Raw genomic sequence first — 23,407 nt, 5'->3', positions numbered from 1 at the left:
GTCCACACCTCATCAACACCGAACACACTGCTCTGAATTATCGGGCTTACTTATGTTACAGATTATCACCAGAAACAGCCAAACATAAGACTAAAACATGACTTAGTGTAGAAAAAATAAAAGTAAGTTTCATCCCAGGACCAGGTCTGGTTGGGACCATTGACTGTATCTGAGAACCGGATAGAATGAATGTGATGTCATCTGGTTTACTTCTGGCTCCAACCAAATGAAGTCCATTCAGCTGCCATTTTTCTGTCTCACTGAGCCAGATGTGGTCAGTAAGCTGTGATTCATCACTCTTGAAAGTGGGCTACACGAAATATGTCAATCAAACGTTCCAAGTGTGAGACCATCTACTTTTATTTATGCATCTGATTGGTCAGCTTATAACTTGAACAACTTACAATACAGAAAAAATATCATAAAAGAAATTAGGATTAGCAAGAACTTGTTCAAAAAATGTATCAGAACAAGAGCGGTTATTCTGACCAATAGAATGACTGAGTAACAGCTCTTTATTTCTCTGGAGAGGTCTTTGGGATTTTGGCTTCTTGGTGCCAGCGGGTACTTCCTGTATGGAATGCCAGGTGGGAGGGGTCAATGGGCTTGGTCAATAATGGCGCCCCTTATCAAAGCCCTGTACCCTGAATACGTCGTGGAGCTGCTCTGTGATTAAAATGGTGAGAATGTAAAGCTATATGAAGAACTGCAGTGGATTGAAGGGCCTAAATGACAGCGATCTGCGGCAAACTCAAGCGAAACGTGACAAAACTTAAAAATGACAAAACTAAACTTAGGAAAAAGAACGTTCAGATCTTAAGCATTGAACCTGTACAAAACATAGTCAAGATAAATGTAGCTTTTATTTTGGGAGCCAGAAAGAAATCCTGTTCTGAACAAAAATATTTGGAATAAGGCAGGTGTCTTTTAAATGTTTTCTTTCACATAACACCAAGCCTTAGAAAAAGGTAATAAAATTCTCTCTAGTTTGTGTTTTTGATTGAAACACGCACCGTGGCTCCATTTATAAAATGACTGTAGGCTGGGTCTTTTATTTTGAAATTGAAACAGAACAAAAATCATGTAATAAAGGCATCAATGACTTCTATTGTGGTGATTGGTAATCCCGTGGAAAAAGTTGCTTTTGCCACTTTATATGTAAGGTTGAAAGTTTTTGACAGTAAACAATGTTCTGCTCTTAAATCTGCTTTTACTTTGGATTATGTATGTGGTTCACGCATGTAAACCACAACCTAAATGAGGAACAAACAAACTAACTGAAAGCAGCTCTGGGTTTTCGCTCATATGAACTGGCTTTGTTTCTGACTTTCAAAATCATTTTGCAGGAATTACCCGTAAAATCACATCACTTACAGCATCACACTCAACATTCTTATTTGTTATTAATAGTTAATTCAGAATGTTACGAGGTTACAGCGTAACAAAAGTGTCTTTATGTTAAATGAATGACTTATCCTTTTTTTTTCAGGCTTAATTGTGGCGTTGATGTGAATTAACTCGGTTTGAGCGTTTCCCTCTGCGGAGTGCGCTGAGATGCAGAACATATGTAGCTCGGTGTCGTTTTTGGTGCGGCTCTTTGTGTAGGTGGAGGTGTGTGGGAGAGGCTGCCTTCTGCGATGGTAATGAATTCTGCCTCTCCAGAGCCCATGTTCTACAATTCTCTACAATAGTGCTTATCTTTAAGAGCCTCACATGAACAGGAGCTCGGTTTGGTTATCAGATGAATGTTTTATAGAGCTGTGTGTGTGTTTTAGTGGAGTTTAATCTCACTGTTCTGCTGATGGATGTTTGATGAAATAATAAATCATCCTTTTTTACCACAAGTCCACCTTTTTTTTCCTGATTCAGGACATCAGATTTTGGAAAAAACACTGTTAAAGCTTATTTTTCAAATTTCTTATTAAATTGTGCATCCATAACGTGTAAAATATGTGTTTCTTGATTATACTGTACAGCAGCTGTAAGAACATGGAACACACAGGATGATCTGTGAAAAGTGTTTCTTATTGTTACTTGTTCTTTAAGTCTTTTTTTTAATTGATTTTATTTATTTATTTATTCCAAGTATTGACAGTAATTGGAATGTTTGATGGCATCTGGCTCCAGTTATTTTATTGTTAATGTGATTCAACCCGGAAGTCAAACAGTTATTACTGTTATTTAACCAGGAAAGTCCTATTAAAACCCATTAATCTCTGTTCTAAAGAAAATCCTGGCCAAGAGGCAAAAAGTTACACACCCCCTAGACATTTCATACGAATGTAAAAACTTTAAAAAGTAAAAAAAAAAAACAGCTACAGGTAAATGATTTATTCATTTCCAGGTCCTTCATAATGGCTTCAAACTGCAGCCTCGGTTTGAGATTTGAGAGATTAATTGTTTTTGTAGAGAGTTCCAGTCTGAAGGTGCTTTATACTGAAAAGTCATCTTTCCTTTTTCTGCCCGGACTGGCAGCAAGTAGAAACGGAGGGCATAGGGTCCACAAGCAGCCAAAAACTGGAGTGACACCAAGACGAATCAATTTCAAAACGAGTCACCAAACTGCAGAACTTAAATCAGCAAAATGAAGTGAACTCACAAAAAATAATCTGAATGTGAACAACAAAGTAGTTTTAATGGAATTGAACCTAAAACATGTTGAAACCAACAAACATAGCCTCAGAATAACTGTGAACTTTGGCAAATGGCATTTTTTTCTAATCTCACGACGCAGGAAGCTGCTTTTCCTCATCTTTAAAGTGTTCTTTGGTATCAAACCTAAAAGAAATCAATACCATGTTTTTTAATTTTGGTATGAGATCCTTAATAAAAATAGTTTTTTACAAATCAAAAACTCTACACTGCTTACCTTGTTTACATGGTTACTCTGAGCTGAATACAGTGGCGTCAAATACAACCAAAACTAAGAAATAACAATTATCGTGGTGACAATAGAAATGTTATACCAGGGATTTTTTTTTATTTTTTCCTGTGTGAAACCCACAATTGTCAGTCTCTTACAAACCATATTAAGGGAAAATAAACGAGCAATGCTCGTATATGTATTCCCAACAAAAAAAAAATCTTCATACCTTGCGTCCTTAGTTTATTTGCCAATACATCAGTCTTTTATATAAAATAACTGACTCTTACTTGTTTATATTTGTTTTCCAAGTTTCAAATATACTGTTACCATTAAATTTATTTGACAAAAATTAGTCTTCTACATATATTTATGTCAAATACAATAAAAATGCAAATATTGAAGCTTGTGACTACTAAAAGGTATTCATCTTTAAAAACTAAAAATCTAGTGGAAACCTAATAAGGTAATAAAACCAAAAAACCTGATGGAGGTATGATTAATGAGCTAATATAAAAACACAGGACATTTTATTTTTTACAGTCTCTTCTGAATTGCTTTTTTTTTCTCTCACAGCAAAACCTTGAAAGAACTGCTGTAGCTGCCTACTTTTGTTTGATGTGCTTGCTTTGCACTCGTTCCTGTCATCCCTGTTTCCCATCATGCATTTCCTTTGATATTCACAAAAAGGGAAAAAGTTAAATGAAACATGGGTTTTATATTTAGATATAAACTATATTTTTCCAGTCATCTTAAGCTTGCAAAAATCTTCAAACTGCGGATTTTTGTCCCAATGCTTTGAAAAGGAACAATTAATATTCCTGTTTATCACAAAGCAGGGAGAAATCACAGCTTTTTTTCCACACACAGGGACAGCTTTGGAGATGTTATCTTAAAATCATTGTTCTGGACATTTTATATTTGTGAAAATATGAAATATAGAATAAGGGGCCAGGGAATAGTGAAATAGGGATGAACGCTTTTCTCTATTTGTTTGTAGAATTGTGGAGGTTGATGAGTACCTGTGTGGCTTATCCTTGGTTCTGCCGCAAATCATATTAACCAACATGCTGAACTTAGTTTAACAGTTTATTGTTGATTATTTTTATCTTTTTTGCTGTAACCCGGGATTAAGAAGAGTTTTCAAAAATATATTAAACAATACGCTTTTAAAATTCTGTTTCTGTTCAGTAAATGGGTTTTATGTTTCAAACTACCGGTAATGTTAAAATTGTTTTTATTGTTTTAAAAAAAATGTTTTTATCACATTGTTATTCATTAGAAAGTTGTTTTTTATTGTTAGATGTTGCAGAAGCAGCATAAAGGACTTTTATAGTATAGAACGGATCACCACTGTTAACTTGTGTCTCATATAAACCGTAGTTCTTTACCTAACAGTTCAAGTTAAAAAAGAAAAGTTAAAGTAACATCGAAAGGAAAAAGCAAAAACATAGAAAGACATTTTAGAACAAAGGCTTTTGCTTTCTAACCTACCAGAAAAGAAACCTCAGGGTTGTGCGCTTCCTTCTTCTTCTTATTAGCATTTTTTTATTTTGGTGGTTGGCAATCAACTGGTTGGTGCATACACCCCCACTACCTGTTCTAGGGTGTGGATCAGGAGAACTGTAGCATACCCCAGACTATATATATATAGTTTAAATGAACAATATATCATTCTAAGCACTATAAAAAGTATTTATTCCTCCACCTCAATTCTACCCACAAACTTGGTCGTTCTCGAAAATAAAATAAAAATATCACAACCAGCTCGACTACATAATACGCTTTGTAAATACCAGCTTATTTTTATTGTTTGTATGCTTATTATTACATGTTCAATGGATTCATCAACACCACAAAAGTCCTATTTCCCACTTGTGTGTTTACCTAAGCTGCTCATTGAGATATGTTGGCCAAATCTGAGTCTGGATATTATTTTATCTTCCCAACTGTTCCTCCCAAGATACATCCCATATCCCACTATCTTCTGCATTCCATAGGATTGCTGGTTTTTCATTTATGTTTTTTTGGCTTGGTTTTGAGTTGTTCCCCTTTCAGTCTCACCATGTGCAGGTTGATTCTCCACAGCTGTTGTCAGGTCATCTGCTCTGTCTCCAGTTTTGTTGCTCCAATGGTTTTGTCATTTTTACACCCTATTTATTATTTATCAAACCTGCATTTTGGGTCCTACACCAACAGTTCCTGACAGAAACAGTCTCCAACAGCTGGTACAAACAGAATTTTTCCTATCGATTCCAATAAAAATAGTTTTTTTAAGTCACCGGTAAACACCGGGTCAGCTGGTTTGATTTGAAGACAAGTACCGGTAACACAAGTTTGCTTTTCATCCAGGCTTTACAGGAATACAACTTAAAGTATATGTTATCTATAGACTGCACCACACTAAAGATCAATTTGGTTTTGACTTAAGGAAACTGAATAGTCCTTCTCAGTCGAGCTGGAATTCGACAGGAGCTCAGACAAAATCATCAAAGAAAAGGAGGAAAGCACTTTAATTAGTCTTTTAACAATACAAGTTTGGCATGTTTCCTGCCATTATTAGCTCCTTCCATTGACTGTATTGACTTTATGTGCAGAAAACTGCGAATAAAGGTCCAACATTTACGCTCTAGTCTCTGTTAAGAGCCTGGAAAGCTTCTTTTTTTTTGCACCATGGTAACTTTTTATTCACGGGGAGCTCCTTGGCCATACGAAGACAAATAAAGTGTTATTTTTAAGATGGTGGTTTTCCGTCAACCAGACTATGATTGATCCAAGAAAAGTGTTTCAAGTTTGGAGATTGATTGAAGCAGCAGCAGTCAGCGCACACGGTGTCCACTACCTACAGTGAAGCTTTAAAGAAAAGTCTCCAAACATTTGTGAGCGTTTTCAGATTTATCTGCATTAGTGTGAACATAGCCTCACTCATTCACTCACTCATTTGGCCTCTCTACCTCCCACTGCTTTCAGTAGAGATTCTGCGTGGGTTTATACTTGAGTTTCTGCCATGTGCTTTCTACCCCCTGCTCACACACACACACACACACAAGCAGATGAGAGCACACACACATTTACACTCCTCCACACTTCCTAACAATGTCCAAAGATAAGTTGTTTTTCTTTAAGTTTATGCATTTGTCAGTGTTTGTAAAAACAGAAAAACAGCAGAAAATTATAAATTGCGCTGCACAAAATGAATTTGATGCTTAATTTTTCTCGGTTTACGAAAGAAAAATCTTTTATGATATGGGTCCTTTATGACTGAAAATAGCAGAAGCCTCATCAGAACCATCCAGATTAGGTTTGGACGCGGTGCCTGTCGGTCGCTCTGGATGCTGTTTTCCAGTGTTTGTGTGTAGGTGGAGGCACGTCAATGTGTGTGTGGGTGGATGTGAGTAGAGATGCCTGCCAGGTGTATGTGGCTGTGCATTCTGTGTCTCTCCCTGTGCAGGTCTGCTACATTAAATGGAAATACAGTAGCACACTTAGAGGCGGTACAGTTGTCTGCTTCACATTGAAAAGAAAAAGTAAAAATTTACATTTTTCTTTCTTTCCAACTGGATTACATTTGCTGAGAAAAAATAAACTGTTAAGCCATTACGTCCATTTGTTGCTTTTAGTCTATTTTTGAATCCAATCCCGTAGACACATCTGACAAAAACCATTAGTGTCAAGAGCGCAAGATTTGTGCCAGATTTAGCTGCTAATGGGTCTATTTAATGTCCCTCTTGCATAATTTGTGTCTTAACCCAATATTTATTCTTGTTTTTAGGCTATAACTAAAGTGACTTTACATCTCGTTTTAAAATCAGTTTGTTACAAAAACTGAAACTGTTTTATTTGTTCAATGCTTCCACCATCACAATTGCCAGTAGTGATGTTAAAACAGTGAATGATGTGTATTTTTAGGATCCTGGCCACAGCTGGTGCCCACATGAACATCCCTGTGGACCTGCGGACCCTCAGGGCTGTGCGAGTGCTGAGACCTCTCAAACTCGTCTCTGGAATCCCGAGTGAGTCAGTCGCCGGCCTCCAGCGGCATTTCTAAAGCATTACCAAACTTATGCTAATGAACTTCCCATTTAACACGGATTGTGTCATCACTGTACCTATTTAGTACTAACTCAGTGGTTTTGTCAAATTAGAGTTGGTTTTAAACGTGCCTCTCAACCACTGACTGTTTATAAGACCTGGATTGACTAACCCCTCCCACCTGGCGTTCCAAACAGGAAATACCCGCTGGTACCAAGAAGCTAAAAAAGAAACAGCTATTACTCAGTCATTATCATTCAACAAAAGTACGTGGGCTCATGTTAAACGTTTGACAGATTCCTTCTGAGCCCGCTTTCAAGTGGTAGTGGTGTGTGCTCCCAACAGGCTAACTGAAAAGTAGTTACCATAAAAGTGTTGACTCAAAGCAACGGACAAATCGCTGCTCACTGACTTGATCTGGCTCCAACATGGCGGCATCCCAATTGTGAAAAAATAGTGACTGAATTGACTTCAATTGGTTGGAGCCGGAAGTAAATCATTTTTTATGGATGATGTCTCACCTACCTGGTCCAATTCTCATATCAGTCAATGGTCCCAATCTTTAAAATAATAAAAATATGGTATAAACTTAGTGTGTTTGTCTCATTTAACATTTCAGATTGAATAGAAACCTGGAGCTATATCGCTCAGGTTCCTCCAAGATTCTAACGTTAAGAATTGTGACTTTCCACTTAAATAACAACGTGTCAATCTTTTTCAACAATGCTTGCTTTTTAAAAATATTTTATTGCTGTATTTATCATTCATGACAACAATTGGGGGACATTTTTTTTTTGTACACCTGAAATGTGCACATTTTAGGGGTATGGTCTTTTGATTGACTGGTGGGTTGTTTAGTGGGTGAATCCAACAGAGCTTTAAACTTTTGTTTGAACCCCCAAATCACTATTTTCAAATGGGTAAACTCCAGTTAATCTGTCTTTCTGAAAATACAGATTGTCCGGTTATAGATCCAGGGGCATATGTGCCTAGGTTTTTTAATAATTTTTTATACATAGGTATATTTAAAAAGTGCAATCATATTTTGGGGACTTTAGAGTCATCAAAGGGGATCTGGTAAAGTATTGTACTAAAGAAAAAAGTAATACAACAATAAAGTGTGCTGTTAGTCTTTCTGAAATGTTTTTGTTGTCACTGTTTTCAGGTTTGCAGATCGTGCTGAAGTCCATCATGAAGGCCATGATCCCCCTGCTCCAGATCGGCCTGCTCTTGTTCTTTGCCATCCTGATGTTTGCCATCATCGGGCTGGAGTTTTACAGCGGGAAGCTTCACCACACCTGCATGCCATCGTACGACATTCTCGGTAAATAAAAGCTGCTTCTTCTGCAGGTGGATCCTTTAAGTATGAATAGGCAGAGAGAAACCAGAGGAGCCCAAATTGTTGTTAATTTGAAAGCTTTTAGCTTAACACTCAACTCAGAATGCGCCTCCCAGTCTGTGGGCATCTTGCTGTTTAGTAGTGTGTTATTTTTTTATTACTGCGTTGTTGAGCTGACTGTAGAGCAGGGTTTGTTTTTGGATTATTTATGACTAAGTAATCACGAGCAGGTACACAAAACATGTGGTTTACTCAAATTTCTCAAAGAGAGGGTGTGAATGTCTTTGTTGGAGGCCTCCAGCAGCAACAGCGAGCTGAGAGGTATGATTGGAGTTGTTGTCGGCTGATTTAGCTACCGCTTAATTAGTCAACAACTGCTCTGTAATCATACCCCCACACCATTGCATTTACTGTCATCGCCTGACATGACTCTGAGCTGAATCCAGATCCGGGGCCAAAATAAACCCAAAGAATTCAACTCAAAGAAAGTCTTTCCCGTTCTCACTGTTTTTGTAACAGTTTGAAGATAACACGAAAACGTGCAAATATACTCTATTTCTTGATAAAATGAACAGTGCTGTCCAACTTTGTGCATAGATTTGGTGAAGTTTAGCCCAGGATTCTTTGAAGCCATATAATAACATTAAATGCAGATAACCTATTTGATAAATTTTGCAGTTAAATACTTTTCATTTCTTCATGTAGAGCAGACATACATCTAAATGCATTTTTACCAAAACTACTGTGAATGTCTTATTTGAAGACCAGAAAAAGAATGCAAAAAATGTCTGTCTGGAAAAAACAAAGCTTTCCTCAACACTAAATCTGGGTTCACACGATATGTTACGTGTTGTTCCTTATTAAATGCTTTCTGTAAACTTTTAAATCATGTGAACAGGAATGTAGCACAAACAGTTGTCTTCTGCCATGGTCACAAATACAACTCTTTTATATACATTGTCTACACATACTGTCCGAGCAACACTCTGTGCTGCAACCATGGCCTCACCAAACAACGTTGCTCTTCGTCTATGAGTAGTGCAACAAGCACAATGTTCCGTCTTTTTTCTATTCTTCTCAGCATCAATTCGTCAATACCCAGGTCTCAGAGTCGCTGAGATGCAACAATGAGTCCCCCCATTTTTATGCAGGTCCCATGGTGGCCAGAATCGCCAGATTGACCATTTTGACCATTTCCGGGTCCCCAGCTCATGTCAAGTGCCCACGCTGCAACCATATGATTTTTAACAGTCAGCACGGGGGCAGGGGGGTGGCAGTCTTAAATCCGTCGATCATCAGACAATTATTGGGCTGCTGCCTTCCTGCCACCCACCTGTCACTGGACTGCCACGGCGCAACTTTAAAATGTGCCCTGGTGACCAATCTTAAGAAACTGTCAGATCGCTGTAAAATTTCATCTTTTTTTTTAAAATATCTGCGGCCACCACGTGTTGCGTAAAAATGCGACTGCTGCCTCCCGACGACAAATGCCACCGCGCGCCCACCTTCCAATTTTGCTGAAAACTCGCAATGAGGTGGCTGCATGTTGGCTGCATGGTGGCATTTTAGGACTGCTGACCGTAGCCTTAGTCAGAGGTACAAAACAGTAGTTTTAATCCGAAAAACAAATCTACTTAATTCGTTTCATAGGCTAGAAGGTGTTACAGAAGGATCACAAGACAAAAATAAGTAAATATTTTGGGCCTTCTTTTATTTTACTTTACATAATATTTTTAACCAGTAGTTTTCGTTGGTGAATAATGAGAGGTCGTGTTTTAAGAGAAAGATTTGACAATGTTATTTGACTTCTAACATAGTACAAATGCATTTAACAAGCAGGATAAAAGTTTGAAAGTAAATATATGGTACCAATAATTTTTAAGAGAAATGGATTTGAAAAAGAAGAATTCTGGTCTTATTTTAATTTATGGTTTAGAAATAATCATAGTTGGACTGCTGGAGTGCATAACATATTATATATTTGCGGGGAAGTGTAAAAAAATATCGAGTTAAAGACATAAAACTTTTTTTGAGCAATACACATCTATTTAAGGACAAAATAATTGCAATAGCCAGAACAAAGTAACTAAATATGAGTATTTATAGTTACTTTTAAAATTTAACCATCACTTAAAAAGGAAAAAATATTGTTTTCTATCTTTTCTATCTTGTATAAAGAAGGAGATTTTTTACAGCACTGATATGTTTTATGTTTGCAGATAACGAGACTGTTGACTCATCTGAGCTGGCATTTGCATGCGGTGTGAGGAAATGTCCAGAGAAGTATGAATGCAATGACACCTGGATTGGGCCCAATGATGGCATCACACAGTTTGACAACATCCTGTTTGCTGTTCTCACCGTCTTCCAGTGCATCACCATGGAGGGATGGACGGCTGTGCTCTACAACGTGAGCTCAAGGGTCGGACCAAAGGAGACAAAGTATGATTTCTGTTGGTGTTCTGATGATGTGAATGTTATGGATTTCAGACCAACGATGCCTTGGGTCCTACATGGAACTGGATATACTTCATTCCTCTCATCATCATCGGCTCGTTCTTTGTCTTGAATCTGGTGTTGGGAGTTCTGTCAGGGTGAGCAGGACTGTTCATAAACATGTGTGCATGAAAAGAAAAAAAAACTTAACAAGTTCTGTGATGTCCTTCAGAGAATTTGCTAAGGAAAGAGAGAGGGTGGAGAACCGAAGGGCCTTCATGAAGCTACGCCGGCAGCAGCAGGTGGAACGAGAGCTCAATGGCTACAGAGCTTGGATTGACAGGGCAGGTACTTGGCAGCAGAACAACCTTACATACGTCGTATGTAAGACAGACTCGCAACTGATATGTTAATGAATGCAGGTGCATTCATTATTGTATTTAATCCAAACAAATGATGACTTAAAGTGATCAAATGTAGCCATTCCTCGATGCTAACATTCCGCGTGATGTTACCAAATGAACTCTATGCCATTTTAGGAGTCAAATTGCGAGAGTCAAACATTGACTTTATGTGAGAACTGGACTCCTCCCCCTGGCGTTGCAAACAGAAAGTAAAGAAATAAACAGCAGTTATTCAGTCATTCTATTTGCCATAGTAACTATTCCTGTTCTGATATCTTTTTTTAACGTTTTCTTGATGATTCTCATTTCTTTCTTTCTTTTTTTCCCAATTTATTCAAGTTATAAACATACCAATCAAAGGCTTTAACAGGTGAACATTATATTCCATATTTTTTGACAGTTTGGCTTAAATAAAAAATAAATGCTGCCACCCTTCACGTTTGACCGCTGCCACTATGGTAGTCTTCTGTCTTCATTGCGTAGAAATTGGTCAAATGAGACTAGAATCTGGAGTTTTACTGTGTTGACAACAGTAACACATGTGTGTGCTCCATGATAAGATTTGGTGGCAAATATTTTTACATCAGAGGTGATGATTTTAACCGTAGGATGTGTCAAAAGAGTATACACAGTACTGATTTCACTGGAAGGGGTCTATAGTTCAGAAAACCATAAATGTGAGTAATCTTGTTTGTAATTTTTATACCTGACAAATGCTTTCAAACCAGGGCTGTCAGGTCCAGATCAATGTTTCTTTTCTTGGATGTTTTTTAAGCAGACAGTCACATTTCAGAAAAACTAAAACAAGAAGGAGGAAGCAAGGGAAATGTTATAAATTTGAGTCTGAGGACAAATCTGGAGATGCCTGAATATAGAAAGAAATTGGAAAGTAGCTCCAAACACAAGCAGCTGTTTCAACCGGATCATTTTTTACGGTTTTTCAACATTCTTTGCACATGTCACTAGAATGCCCACATTCTCCTGGTGTGAACTAAATCACTTGTTGGCTGCAGGTCAAAAATCATCAATAATTCATTTAATTTATGGAATATTATGACCCTTTGACTCCATGATATGCACATGCAAATCAAATGAGCCTGTTCCTTATTAGCAAAATTAAAATAGGTTTGGGTTGAGGATGAAATTTGAATTAGTGTTTTTTTGTGATGTGAAATTAAAGGCTCCTTCTCCATTTTAAAAAAGCGCTTGGTCTTCTTCAAATACTGGCTGCTTGAAACCTTCGATAAAGTAGCACAAACACACAGGGCTGTAATGGTATTCTACATCGCTGGCTTCCTACGCAAGCAGAGGGTGAGAAAAAGGTGATACTGACTCACTGACTTAAATTTGAGCTCATGCATGCATACGCACGCGCGTCTTCCTTTTTGGTTTTATTCTGTTTACATGCATGCGTGTGAAAGAGCCGCTGTGCATATTTATGTGGGAACGTGTGGGAAGAAGGGGGAGAAAAGATACACAGATTGTGAGAATGTAAGAGAGAATAAGAGTTTTGTCTTCAAAGAAGGTCACACCCACCTCTCGAAGCAGCACTTGCTTGTTGAGAGTGTTTGCAGACCCTTTTCGACATCATAACCCCAAAAAATGTACTTTTCGGTGTCTGATGGGATGAGATACGCTTTAAGTGTAACCTTGAGTTTTTACTGTATTACAGAGGAAGTGATGCTCGCAGAGGAGAATAAAAATTCAGGGAGATCACCATTAGATGGTAAGTTTACATATATCAGAAAAGTACATAATACAGTAAAAAGTACAATACAGTACAGAAAGGTTACATTTTAGAAATATTATAATATTTACTGTTGCCGTTCACAGACTGAAGGAATAAAAACACCTCCTCTTTATATATATATATGAGTTTTAAAGTTCCTTTCTTTTACTGTGTAAATTGTAAATCCAAACACTGTATCAAAGACTTTAACTTGAATGAGTTTTTGTGAAACGTTTCAGTGCTAAAGAGGGCGAGTAAGAAGACAGGCGCACGGAGAGGTGCGCCGGGAGATGACAAGTTTGCTGACACATCCACTGCCAGTGAGTGAAAAGCCTTTTGGTCTGTTTTCTAGAGAAAACCTGTCAAAAGTTTTAGAACCGAGTGCCACTTTGAAGGAGCACCTGTTTGAGAAGACATTTGTTAAATTAATACAATTGCAGATTATTATGTTTATAATCTAATTTTGTTCGTTTAAATAATAGCAGGATTATTAAATCAGGGAAAATTGGGGGTCGAGATCAGGAGTCACTAATGGCAATTTACAATAAAAGAATTCAAATATAGCCAATATAGCCAATATATATATGGCTGTGCAGAGTATTTAATCCATCCACTGATGGATTAAATAAATCTTTCAGTGGAATAAATATTGCAAAGTCTGTAAAAATTGTGTTTTGTATTAACTTTCTTGATTTTAAAAGTTAAAGCACATGATTTGTAAACCTTTTCGATGTCTCAGACAACTTTTTACCCTGAAGTTTGCTTACAGCAAATTCTTATCTCTTTTTATGAGAATACATATATATATTTTTTAAATTAAAATGTTCTTTCTTCTTTTTTTCTTGAGGCATGTCACGATCAAGAATGAACTTCCGCAGTGGCCGCCGTGGTCCGGCCGCTTACCTGCGGCGCAAGGAGCGCATGTTGCGCATCTCCATCCGCCGTATGGTGAAGACTGACACCTTCTATTTGATGGTGCTGAGTCTGGTGGCTCTCAACACCATCTGCGTGGCCATCGTGCACCACGACCAGCCTGACTGGCTCACCATCTTCCTCTGTGGGTTTCATCGTTATTTGCTATTTATTTATTTACTTGCATCCGTTGATGCCACACGCTGCATCCCACTAATAGTCTTTTATTGTGTTTTTGTCTCCAGACTATGCAGAGTTTGTGTTCCTGGGGTTGTTTTTGGCTGAGATGTTTCTGAAAATGTACGGTCTTGGTTTCCGGCTTTACTTCCACTCATCATTCAACTGCTTTGACTGTGGGGTGAGATCATGCGTTTCTCATTTTTAACTCATGTAACTCCAAAAATAGAAAAACTTTTGCATTAAAGTCTAAAGGACAGTGAAAAAAAGAACCACTGGGAGCTCATTTTTCAGCTTAGTAACTGTTTTGTGTGATGGAGCAAAGTAAAGATGACTAATTGCAACAATTTATCAAATTTAAAGATCTAAATGGACAGTAATGACATTAAAAAGTCAGAATTTATTGCATTGGTAAAGTTATATTTTACTTTGTCATGTGTGGCATGTTTTCAGGTCATTGTTGGGAGCATCTTTGAGGTAGTTTGGGGCTTCTTCAGACCCGGTATGTCCTTCGGTATCAGCGTACTGAGGGCACTGAGACTCCTGAGAATTTTTAAAATCACAAAGTGAGTAGAAACAGCTGCACTCTTAAAGACCCACTCTGATGAAAATGGTGTATTTGGTGTTTTTAGCATGTACTTTGGACATTTTTCTGATGATGGAAGACCTATATCAGGAAAAATAACCTCAAAGTTGCATTTCTGAGTCTTTCTTTATCCAAATTGTTGTGAATCAAAAGCAGAAGAAAAAGTGCAGTTTAAAAAAGATCGTATTTTGACAAAAATACGCTGGGCGAGCCACAAGCTCCCTGCTCCAAGCTCTCAGCAATGTGGAGGTTAAAAGGGGCGGGGTTGCTCATGCCAACGGTCCCGCCCCCATCGATCTACAGTAACTATGTCCTAGAAAATGACACAGGTTTTTTGATTTTGGCTAAAAATGACAATCATAATTAAAAGACCACTGGGAGCATTTTTAAAGTAGATCAAAAGATGATCAGATGATAAAAAGTTAATATATGTTTCCTTTTTCTGATTTCTCAACTAAAACTTACCTTAATGGATGTTTTTTTTCCTTTGTTAGATACTGGGCATCCCTCAGAAACTTGGTTGTTTCTCTCATGAGCTCCATGAAGTCCATCATAAGCCTGCTTTTCCTGCTTTTCCTCTTCACTGTGGTGTTTGCTCTCCTTGGGATGCAGCTCTTTGGAGGGAGGTATGAGCCTTTTACATTATTACAGCAGAGGTTTCTACTCTTGTTTTCCTGATTTTTTTTCATATACATTTTTGCTGCAAATATTAACAGGCGCCTGTAGCTAAACAAAGATTTCCTAAATGGCCTCTCTTTTTAAAATAAGAAAAAATAAATAGACAAATCCAGTGAAAAATAGCTCTGTACATCCTCCTCCTCCTCTTTGTTCTTCCTGGGTCAAATCTGACCCTGCTCTCTATCTGCCTCTAGGTTCATCTTTGAAGATTACACTCCCACCAACTTTGACACGTTTCCAGCTGCCATCATGACAGTGTTTCAGGTTTGGCTCCCTCATCCTGCCTGCTCTCAATGACACATTGCATCTTGGGATATTTCTCACCCCGGGCACAGATTAAACAACTCTGCTCGCTCGCTTTCCGCCCCTCGCCTCTGCCATCATCCCACACATTCGTGCACACATATGCGCACATGAATACCAGACGAGCAAAATGTGAACGGTCCCCATCAGAAGTACCTTGAAACCAATTTTTTCCTCTCTTTGAGGCAATGTTTTGATTGCCACATCTAGTAATTATTACCTTATTATCTTTTTACTTTGCAGTTAGGAGGCTCAATGTCTCTTCTGTGATTTATTTTACTCTTGAATCATGTGTGGAAAATGTAATTATATCTGCTTAATGTTCTATGTCTTTAATTGTGCGCAGATCCTGACCGGGGAGGACTGGAACGAAGTGATGTATAATGGGATTCGGTCTCAGGGAGGTGTTCAGTACGGCATGTGGTCGTCCATCTACTTCATTGTGCTGACGCTGTTTGGAAACTGTATCCTTGTTGTCCTCAAAGGTCACCAGAGAGCTCTGACTCCAGTTCCTGATCAGAGTTTAAATATGGAAATATTAACAGTGCTGAAGGAGGAAACGTTTTGTTTTCAACAATGGTTGAAGAAAGTGAGGAGGAGGCTGCCACCATGTTAAGTGAAAATGTTTTCACATCCATATCTGATTTTCAGGTGTTTTTCTGAAACTGAGAGACTCTTCAGCCATTAAAGTAATTCTGATGCAAGGATATAAGATGAGCTAAAGAGGGTCTGGCATTGTGTCGGGGTAATAACTGTAGTAGAAATCATTTAAATAGAAGAAAATTGCTCCAGCATGTTGTTTTTTCAGTTCTACCTCTTATTTGAGCAGGTCAAATGTGACATTTGAGGACAAAAGTCCTTATGGGAACTGAAGTTTGAACTGCACTCAGTCCAAGACCATTTAGTTCCTGAATATCCACCATAAAAATGTTCCTTTCCTTGTTTTTATATACATGTAAAATTGTGCTTTAGAAAAGGTGTAATTGCAAGGGTCTGTCTGAGTAAATTACTGCCATAACAGTCATATTAAGATCCACTCTGATCATCTTTTGAGCCATTTAAAGCAGTTTTTAGCCAAAATCAAGAAATCGGTGTCATTTTCCAGGACATAGTTTCTGCGGGGCGGCAGTAGTTAAGTAGAAATTTGCCTCAGAGTTGTGCGTGGCACAGTTGGTGCAGAGAAACCCCCCCCCCCCCTTCCTCTCACCGTTGCTGACACCTCACTTACGCACTCTCCCGCTAGCTTACAGCCCCTCACACCCTTAACCCAACATACTGGTGCAACAAAAATGGCGAGCAATATCGGAGCTATCCAGCTGTACAGTTTTGAACCAGATGCCAGCTCGGATGATGAAAACATGAATCTATTTGTCTCCATCAGAATGGAGCATTTTGGGGAGCTTGTGACCCACCCCGTGTATTTAATACATTACAAATACGATCTTTTCTAAACTGAATTTTTTTATCTGCTCCTGATTCACAATGATTTGAATAAATAAATACTAAAAAATGCAATTTTGAGCTAAATCCTCTTAACATATGTCCTCCATCATCATAAATAAAATGCCACAAGAACATGTTAAAAACACCAAAAACCCAATTTTCATCAGAGTGGGTCTCCAAATGTTTTTATTTCCGTTTAATAACCAGTCTTTTCTTTCTTAATGTGGCTTGAGATTAAAAAATAGGTTGATAACTGGCTCCAGTGTTTTTGTGTATTTGTCATAACTTCTATCAAAACAGACACGCTGCTGAACGTCTTCTTAGCCATCGCAGTGGACAACCTCGCCAATGCACAGGAGCTGACCAAGGTCTGCATTGCTTTCTGCTAAAACCTCATTTGTTTAAAAATCAAATGTATCTGTGTGTTTCATTTATTTGATTGTGTTACAATTATCTTTCCTTCGTAGACAGTAAGGTTTTGTGTTTCGGTTTGTCAGGATGAAGAGGAGGAAGAAGAGTTCTTCAATCAGAGATATGCCAGGGGAAGAGATGGCCTGATATCTGAGTAAGTTACTGATAATATGAAGGAAAATCAGAATTTTATTTTTTAGATTTTTACATGCTAAAAAAATGAAATCAGGCAGCCCTCTGCTGGGTATTGGTGATCTACAGCAAAAACAGTGTTTTTTGAAAAAAAAAATATTGTTATGGTTCCTCTCAAAAACAGACATGTTGACTGAATGTATGACGCAGTTGAGTCTAACATTGTGTTTTCAAGCTGCTAAGCGCAGGTTTATCTGGGTTGTGAAAAGTCCCTTCTGCAAATGTTTTGGGCTCTGAATCAATCATTTCAGTAATGAGGACAATAATCTTCTTTTAGTAACCTGTCAGCCTGTTTGTGCGTTCAGTGAACCAGCAGCCTAAGAATTCAATTCAAAGCCAATTCAAGAAGGCCCCATTGATGAAAATGAAATGAATAATAAATACGTGTGTCACTAGACTAATTGAGTCACTTACACTTGCTTGTAATGAAGCTGGTTGATTAGATTTTGCTGTTGTGACAGAGACGTCGCAGTCAGGATGAAACTTACATTTCAAACTCAACAGTCTAGCAGGAACCGAGGAGTCTGAGTTTCAAATCTGGTCTGAAGTAAATTCGAAACGAAATTTGACAAAATAACCTTAGCATTCACATTCATCTCATATTTATTGGTGCTGTGCATTGAAACTCAAAACTTAAAAAACAAATTAAAACAATTAAAAAGTAAATCATAAAGTAAGGGACATAGTAAACTAATATCACTAATAATATCCTCATATGTAGATCCTAGCTGTTAATGAGACATACAACTGTCAACTGTGCTGACTGTGAGAAAAACCTGGATATGTGTTTAGTGAAAAGAAGTTAAAAACAACTTAAAACCTGCTAAAACAAAGTTTTAAATCTTTGCAAGTATCAAATAAATAGTTTGTAGTGATTAAACCGATTGCAAGTTTCTGTTCTTACCTTCACAGTTTAAAGAATAGACAATAAACAATGGAGAAAAAGCAGCACAGCCTTTAACACATCCCACTATCAAAATCAAGAAAATTATGCCTACACTTTGCTGCATGTAGCATGAGAAGTTACCATTCAGATGACATTTCTGGAACAAACGGAGCAGCGCACTGAAAAACGAATATTTGATCAACATAAATATATCAGATGATGTGTTTTTTAGAATCTAAGTAGCTGCTGCTTGCAGAGCTGTTATTATAATGGGGATTTTAGGAGATAAAGCCTAAAGATAAAATGTCTTATGGATAAAGCCGATAGCTCATTTTCTCAGCAGCAAATGCCCTTAATACTCTGACTCTCTTCCAGTTGTGACCCTGAACGTATCATTTGTCTGTGGCATATATGAATGTAAGTCTTGTAAGTGTTGCAGCTGATTTACAGTGTTTTACAGTTTTTTCTGGCTCCATCGTGTTGTTATGTTTTATGCTTGTCAGATGGCACTGAACCAAATACTGCTCCCTTGGGAGTCATTTTTAAAACTCAGCAATTTACTCAATATTTGCTCAACAATCTGAGTTTATAATCTTTTTTTCCTTGTGAAAAAAGCAGATTTCTACACTGCAAAAACTTAATCGTAAGAAGGTAAAAAGGCCCTAAAATTTGTCTTATTTTCTGTCTTGCAAAAATCTTTATCAAGAATTTTTTCATTGAGGAAAATAATCTTATTTGAGAGAATATGTCTTAGTAAATAGAATTTTTTTTCTTAAAATAAGAATAAGAGACTGTTTTTCTCACCCCCTTGACTGATTTTTTCTACTTATTTAATGGGGTAAGACGTTTGGCTTATTTCTAAGGGGCCTGTTTTGCAGTTCATGACGGAGTGTTAGGACCACCAATAAAAAAAGAAATACATTAAAGGAATGAGAATAATTTTGTGAAATTATGGAAAAAGTCCTAAAATAATACGAAAAAATTGAAAATGTATAATTATGCTGAGGAAAGTCATATGATAAATGGAAAATGGCGTATACTTATATAGCGCCTTTCTTCCTTCAAGGACAAAGCGCTTTACAGTCACAGACCCATTCACCCAGTCACACACACATTCATACACACATTCGTACACTGGCACTGGTGGTGTTTACCAAAAAAAGGTTGTACACGTTCTCGTTTAACTTTTTTAACAAAGACAATCATACGTAACCTGATGAATTTGTCATCACCCACCTCAAGAGTCATGCTTAACTATGACTTTATTTTTGAAAAAGCATGACTTGTAAAATTACACATTTCTAGATAATAAATGTACACTTTTTCCCCCATAGAATATTAACACTTTTCTCATAATTTTATGACTTATTCTTGTAAAATGTAGCCTTTTTTCTCACAATTTTACGACATTTTTCTTATAGTTCTATGACTTTATTCTAATATATTACATTTACGGTATTTTTTTCTTTTATGGTGGCCCTAACGCTCAGTCGCTGGGTTCAGCCTTTTCTCCCAAACATGTTTTGTTCTGTGCCACAACAAAAGTTCTGTGAATGTTGTAAGACACTAATGTCTCGTTTTCAAATGATCACTCATTGATTACATGGACTACCAAAGAGTCCGACCAACAGTAAGTAGAACTGTTTGCATCCTGTCACACAGATTTCCCTCCTGAGTTTCCTTACTCGGTTATTGAGATTATTTTGTAGATGTCGCACCAACGTTTGCACTTCGACCTTGCACTCCCTTTTTTGTTCTTGTGGATTTTGTTACGTTCTATTTTTGATCTGTTCCCTCCTCTCGGGTATTTCTTGTTATTATTATTATTATTTCATTAGTTTTGAATGTCCTTTTGCATACTTTTTCATAGGAATATTTTGTGTTATAAAAAATACAAATTCACAGAAAAGGTCTTTCCTTTTCTTGCAACTTTTTAATTTTTTTTATAAATATCTTGTTTGCAAATTGACACAATAGTTTTAATAAATGTAACACAACTTTATGCTGTCAACTAATTGTTGCTGCAAACTGATGTACATCTTCTGATATGGTGTTTAGTGGCAGAAGAAGACCCTATCTATACAGAAAACGGGCGATCCATAGAGGGCGACCAAATTTCCCAGACGAGCCTGATGGTCCATCTGGGGGCGTAGATGAGCAGCCGGTCCATGGCCCCAGTGCCTTTGCCAACCGCAGAGAAAGGAGGAGGAAAGTTAACATGTCTGTCTGGGAGCAGAGAGCCAACCAGCTAAGAAAACGCCGTCAGATGGCGAGCAAGGAGGAGCTGTTTAGCGCGCCGACAGAAGACACAATTGAAACCCCCACCATCCCCCACCACCCACCTGCCATTACCCCAGAGGCCAGCCCAGCTCACCTGCCAGAGTCCCCCATGTCCATAGGGATGCCCTTACCTGAGCCGCCAATGTCCATCACCATCCCAATGCCCGAGCCCCCAGCAGCTGGACCTCTGGTGACCCTGAGCGAAGAAAAAACGTCAGGACCAAACCACCGGACGACGGGAGGGGGCAGACACAGGATGGCTCGGAAGTTCAGGTCCAGTCAGGGGCCTGAAGAAGGGGCCAGGCACAGACGACATCGTCACCGGGAAGCCCGTACTGAAGTCAAGAGTCTGGACATTATGCAGTCTCCACATGAGGTGCCTCAGATCCGACGATCGCTCAGCCAGGAGAGGAAGATCCTGGATGAAAGAGAGGAGACGGAGGACAGAGATGAGAAGGAGAGAGCAGAAGGAGAAGGAGAACCTGCCCAGGATCATGATGGAATGTGCATTTCGAACCCATATGAAGATGTTGGGGAGGACGGAGGAAGGTAGGGGTCTCCTCTTTGGTTTCTTCCATGTGTCCTCCTTAAATGAGTTATTTAGAAATTTGCTGAAATAAAACCCAGAAAGATTATAAATAAGGATGCAAAGGACACAGATACGTGAAAAAGCGACGTAATACTGAGAATAACCGTTAAAAACCATAGACACATTCTGACGTTCTAGGTTTATCTTCCTGTTGTGTCTCTACTGTCTTTGCCTTTTTACGTACATGTGATGCAAACAAAAAGTGTCCAATCTGAAACTTCGTTAACCTAGATGGGTCATTTACAATTGGCTGAACCACAGTGAGGAACGTGTGTTGTGTGCACATATGATAAGCATTTCTTTTTCACACCACTGCAAACAATACCTGAATACATTAATATGACACATTTTATTTAACTGCAAAGAACAAAAAATGTCTAAAAGACCCAAAATGCAGGTTTTGATGTTTGAAGCTGTTATTTTAAATACATGTTGTTTTTGTTGCTTTAAATAAAAAGTGGCAGTAATAAAAAATATTAAAATGCATTTTCATTTATAGCTTTAAATGTCAAATATGTCTAGATTCCATCTGTAATATAATATTAATAATAATAGAATTATGTAATATTGCTTCAATGTTAGTTAAACCTTAATTGCATTATGCGGTTCTGTGGGAACAGCCTGAGTGATCAGCCCAAAAACTCAAAAAAATGTAAACCAGGTTTAACCCAATAAACCCAACCAACAGATTCTGCTGAAGTTTATTATGTTTTTTTTTTGTTTTTTTAAACGTTCAATATTCTTTTGTATCAAAAATAGACCAGTTTATTGTCTTTGCAAATAAAGATAATCTTTATGTGAACATGTGTTTCCAAATCCTGTTGTACACAAAATTAGCTGTCAAGTCTTGACTCAGCAGCTGACCAGTCTGTCACTGCGTGTTACACCCAAGTCTGGGGGACTGAGAAAGGACGTAACATAAGAATAAAATTACCGGTTAATGCCCAGTGACTCTAAATTCTCACAAAGACTCCAGAAATTAAAGAAATCTGGGTTTAATTTACAGAAGGAAACAAATATAAACTTGCAGACATAGATAGGAGGAGAAAACCAAAACAGAGAACCTCTTACTCCAACGGAAAATGTAAATGGAAGCACAAATAGAAGAAAATTTTGTGAAAATGAGAAATAATGCATATCTCTGTTTTATTTTATTTTATATTATTGTATTATATTTGCTGTTTTATTATATTTATTTGGTATATTTTATATTAAAATTCTGGTATTAATGGGTTTCTGCCTGTTGGTGAACATGCATAAATAAATAAATAAATAAATAAATAAATAAATAAATAAATAAATAAATAAATAAATAAATACATAAATAAAAACAATCATAAGTTTAAAAAACAACAACAAAAAACAGAATTGGGCCTAATATGTTACATTGCATTTGACTTACATATGCTTGATTATTACCTTTACAATTTGTCTAAAAATGAGTTTTAGTGAGTTCCACCTTGTGAATTTTTTATGTTAAATAAAATGATCTATTGCACTTCTGGTCAATTTAAAGATTTTCTCTTACAATTCAACTTGAAGTTCAGACTTTTTCTCCAAATTCAGGCTTTACTTTCTTGAAAAACAAGAAAGAGCAAATATGATTTTTTTTTTAAATATTCCTGGTCTTGACCAAAAATCCACAAAAACATTTGGATATTTACTTATGCGTTGATTTATTTTTTACATTTTCAGGTAATAGCAAATTATAGTTAAAGCGATTTCTTGTACAGATGCAATAACTATAGTGATTTATCTTTCCCCGACAGCTCTGTTCCTCCAACAAGTGAGTTTCCTGATCCCCCTCAATGTGAGAAGCTGCAGGATTGTACTTGGTCCGAACAGGGGGAGGGCGACCACTCGGATTCCCACAATGCCCTGAGTGAAAAAACCCCCTTAGAGACTGCTGTGGAGGCCACAGAGTCTACAGGGAGCGCCCTTGAGTCAGAGAAACGCCAGCTCTCCATCAAACGTGACAAGTTCAAGCAGGAGGGCAGCGTGGCAATTGAAATGTCTGCACAGCCCCTTCTGGAGCTCACACCCGTGACAGGTAACACCATGACCGCCCACTCGCTGCAGTGACACTGCTTTAAACTCTGCGTTGGGATGTGGAGCCTCTGTGTCACATAGCTGTTTCAGCAGCCAGC

General features: G+C 37.7%; 1 protein-coding gene across 7 annotated transcripts in view; it reads left to right on the top strand.

Annotated features, from left to right (window-relative positions):
• cacna1eb (calcium channel, voltage-dependent, R type, alpha 1E subunit b) overlaps window positions 1-23,407 on the top strand; it is a 67,859-nt gene that overhangs the window by 25,047 nt on the left and 19,405 nt on the right. For 6 of the 7 annotated variants that reach the window (XM_078934033.1, XM_078934031.1, XM_078934032.1 and 3 more), the window contains 17 exons: window positions 6,773-6,876; window positions 8,061-8,219; window positions 10,454-10,644; window positions 10,725-10,828; window positions 10,903-11,018; window positions 12,747-12,800; window positions 13,043-13,123; window positions 13,651-13,860; window positions 13,961-14,073; window positions 14,346-14,458; window positions 14,973-15,104; window positions 15,351-15,420; window positions 15,806-15,923; window positions 17,203-17,270; window positions 17,400-17,467; window positions 20,450-21,220; window positions 23,030-23,310. In XM_078934033.1, the coding sequence (XP_078790159.1) occupies window positions 6,773-6,876; window positions 8,061-8,219; window positions 10,454-10,644; window positions 10,725-10,828; window positions 10,903-11,018; window positions 12,747-12,800; window positions 13,043-13,123; window positions 13,651-13,860; window positions 13,961-14,073; window positions 14,346-14,458; window positions 14,973-15,104; window positions 15,351-15,420; window positions 15,806-15,923; window positions 17,203-17,270; window positions 17,400-17,467; window positions 20,450-21,220; window positions 23,030-23,310 (2,753 nt within the window). The remainder of the gene's footprint in view (window positions 1-6,772; window positions 6,877-8,060; window positions 8,220-10,453; window positions 10,645-10,724; window positions 10,829-10,902; window positions 11,019-12,746; window positions 12,801-13,042; window positions 13,124-13,650; window positions 13,861-13,960; window positions 14,074-14,345; window positions 14,459-14,972; window positions 15,105-15,350; window positions 15,421-15,805; window positions 15,924-17,202; window positions 17,271-17,399; window positions 17,468-20,449; window positions 21,221-23,029; window positions 23,311-23,407) is intronic. The other variant, XM_078934035.1, reaches the window with a different exon arrangement.

This window comes from Oryzias latipes, chromosome 17 (assembly GCF_053564925.1).
Source record: "Oryzias latipes strain Hd-rR chromosome 17, Olatipes_Hd-rR_3.1".
NCBI classification, from domain to species: domain Eukaryota; kingdom Metazoa; phylum Chordata; class Actinopteri; order Beloniformes; family Adrianichthyidae; genus Oryzias; species Oryzias latipes.
Note: the sequence above shows the minus strand (reverse complement) of the source record. Positions and strands in the feature narration are given on the sequence as shown.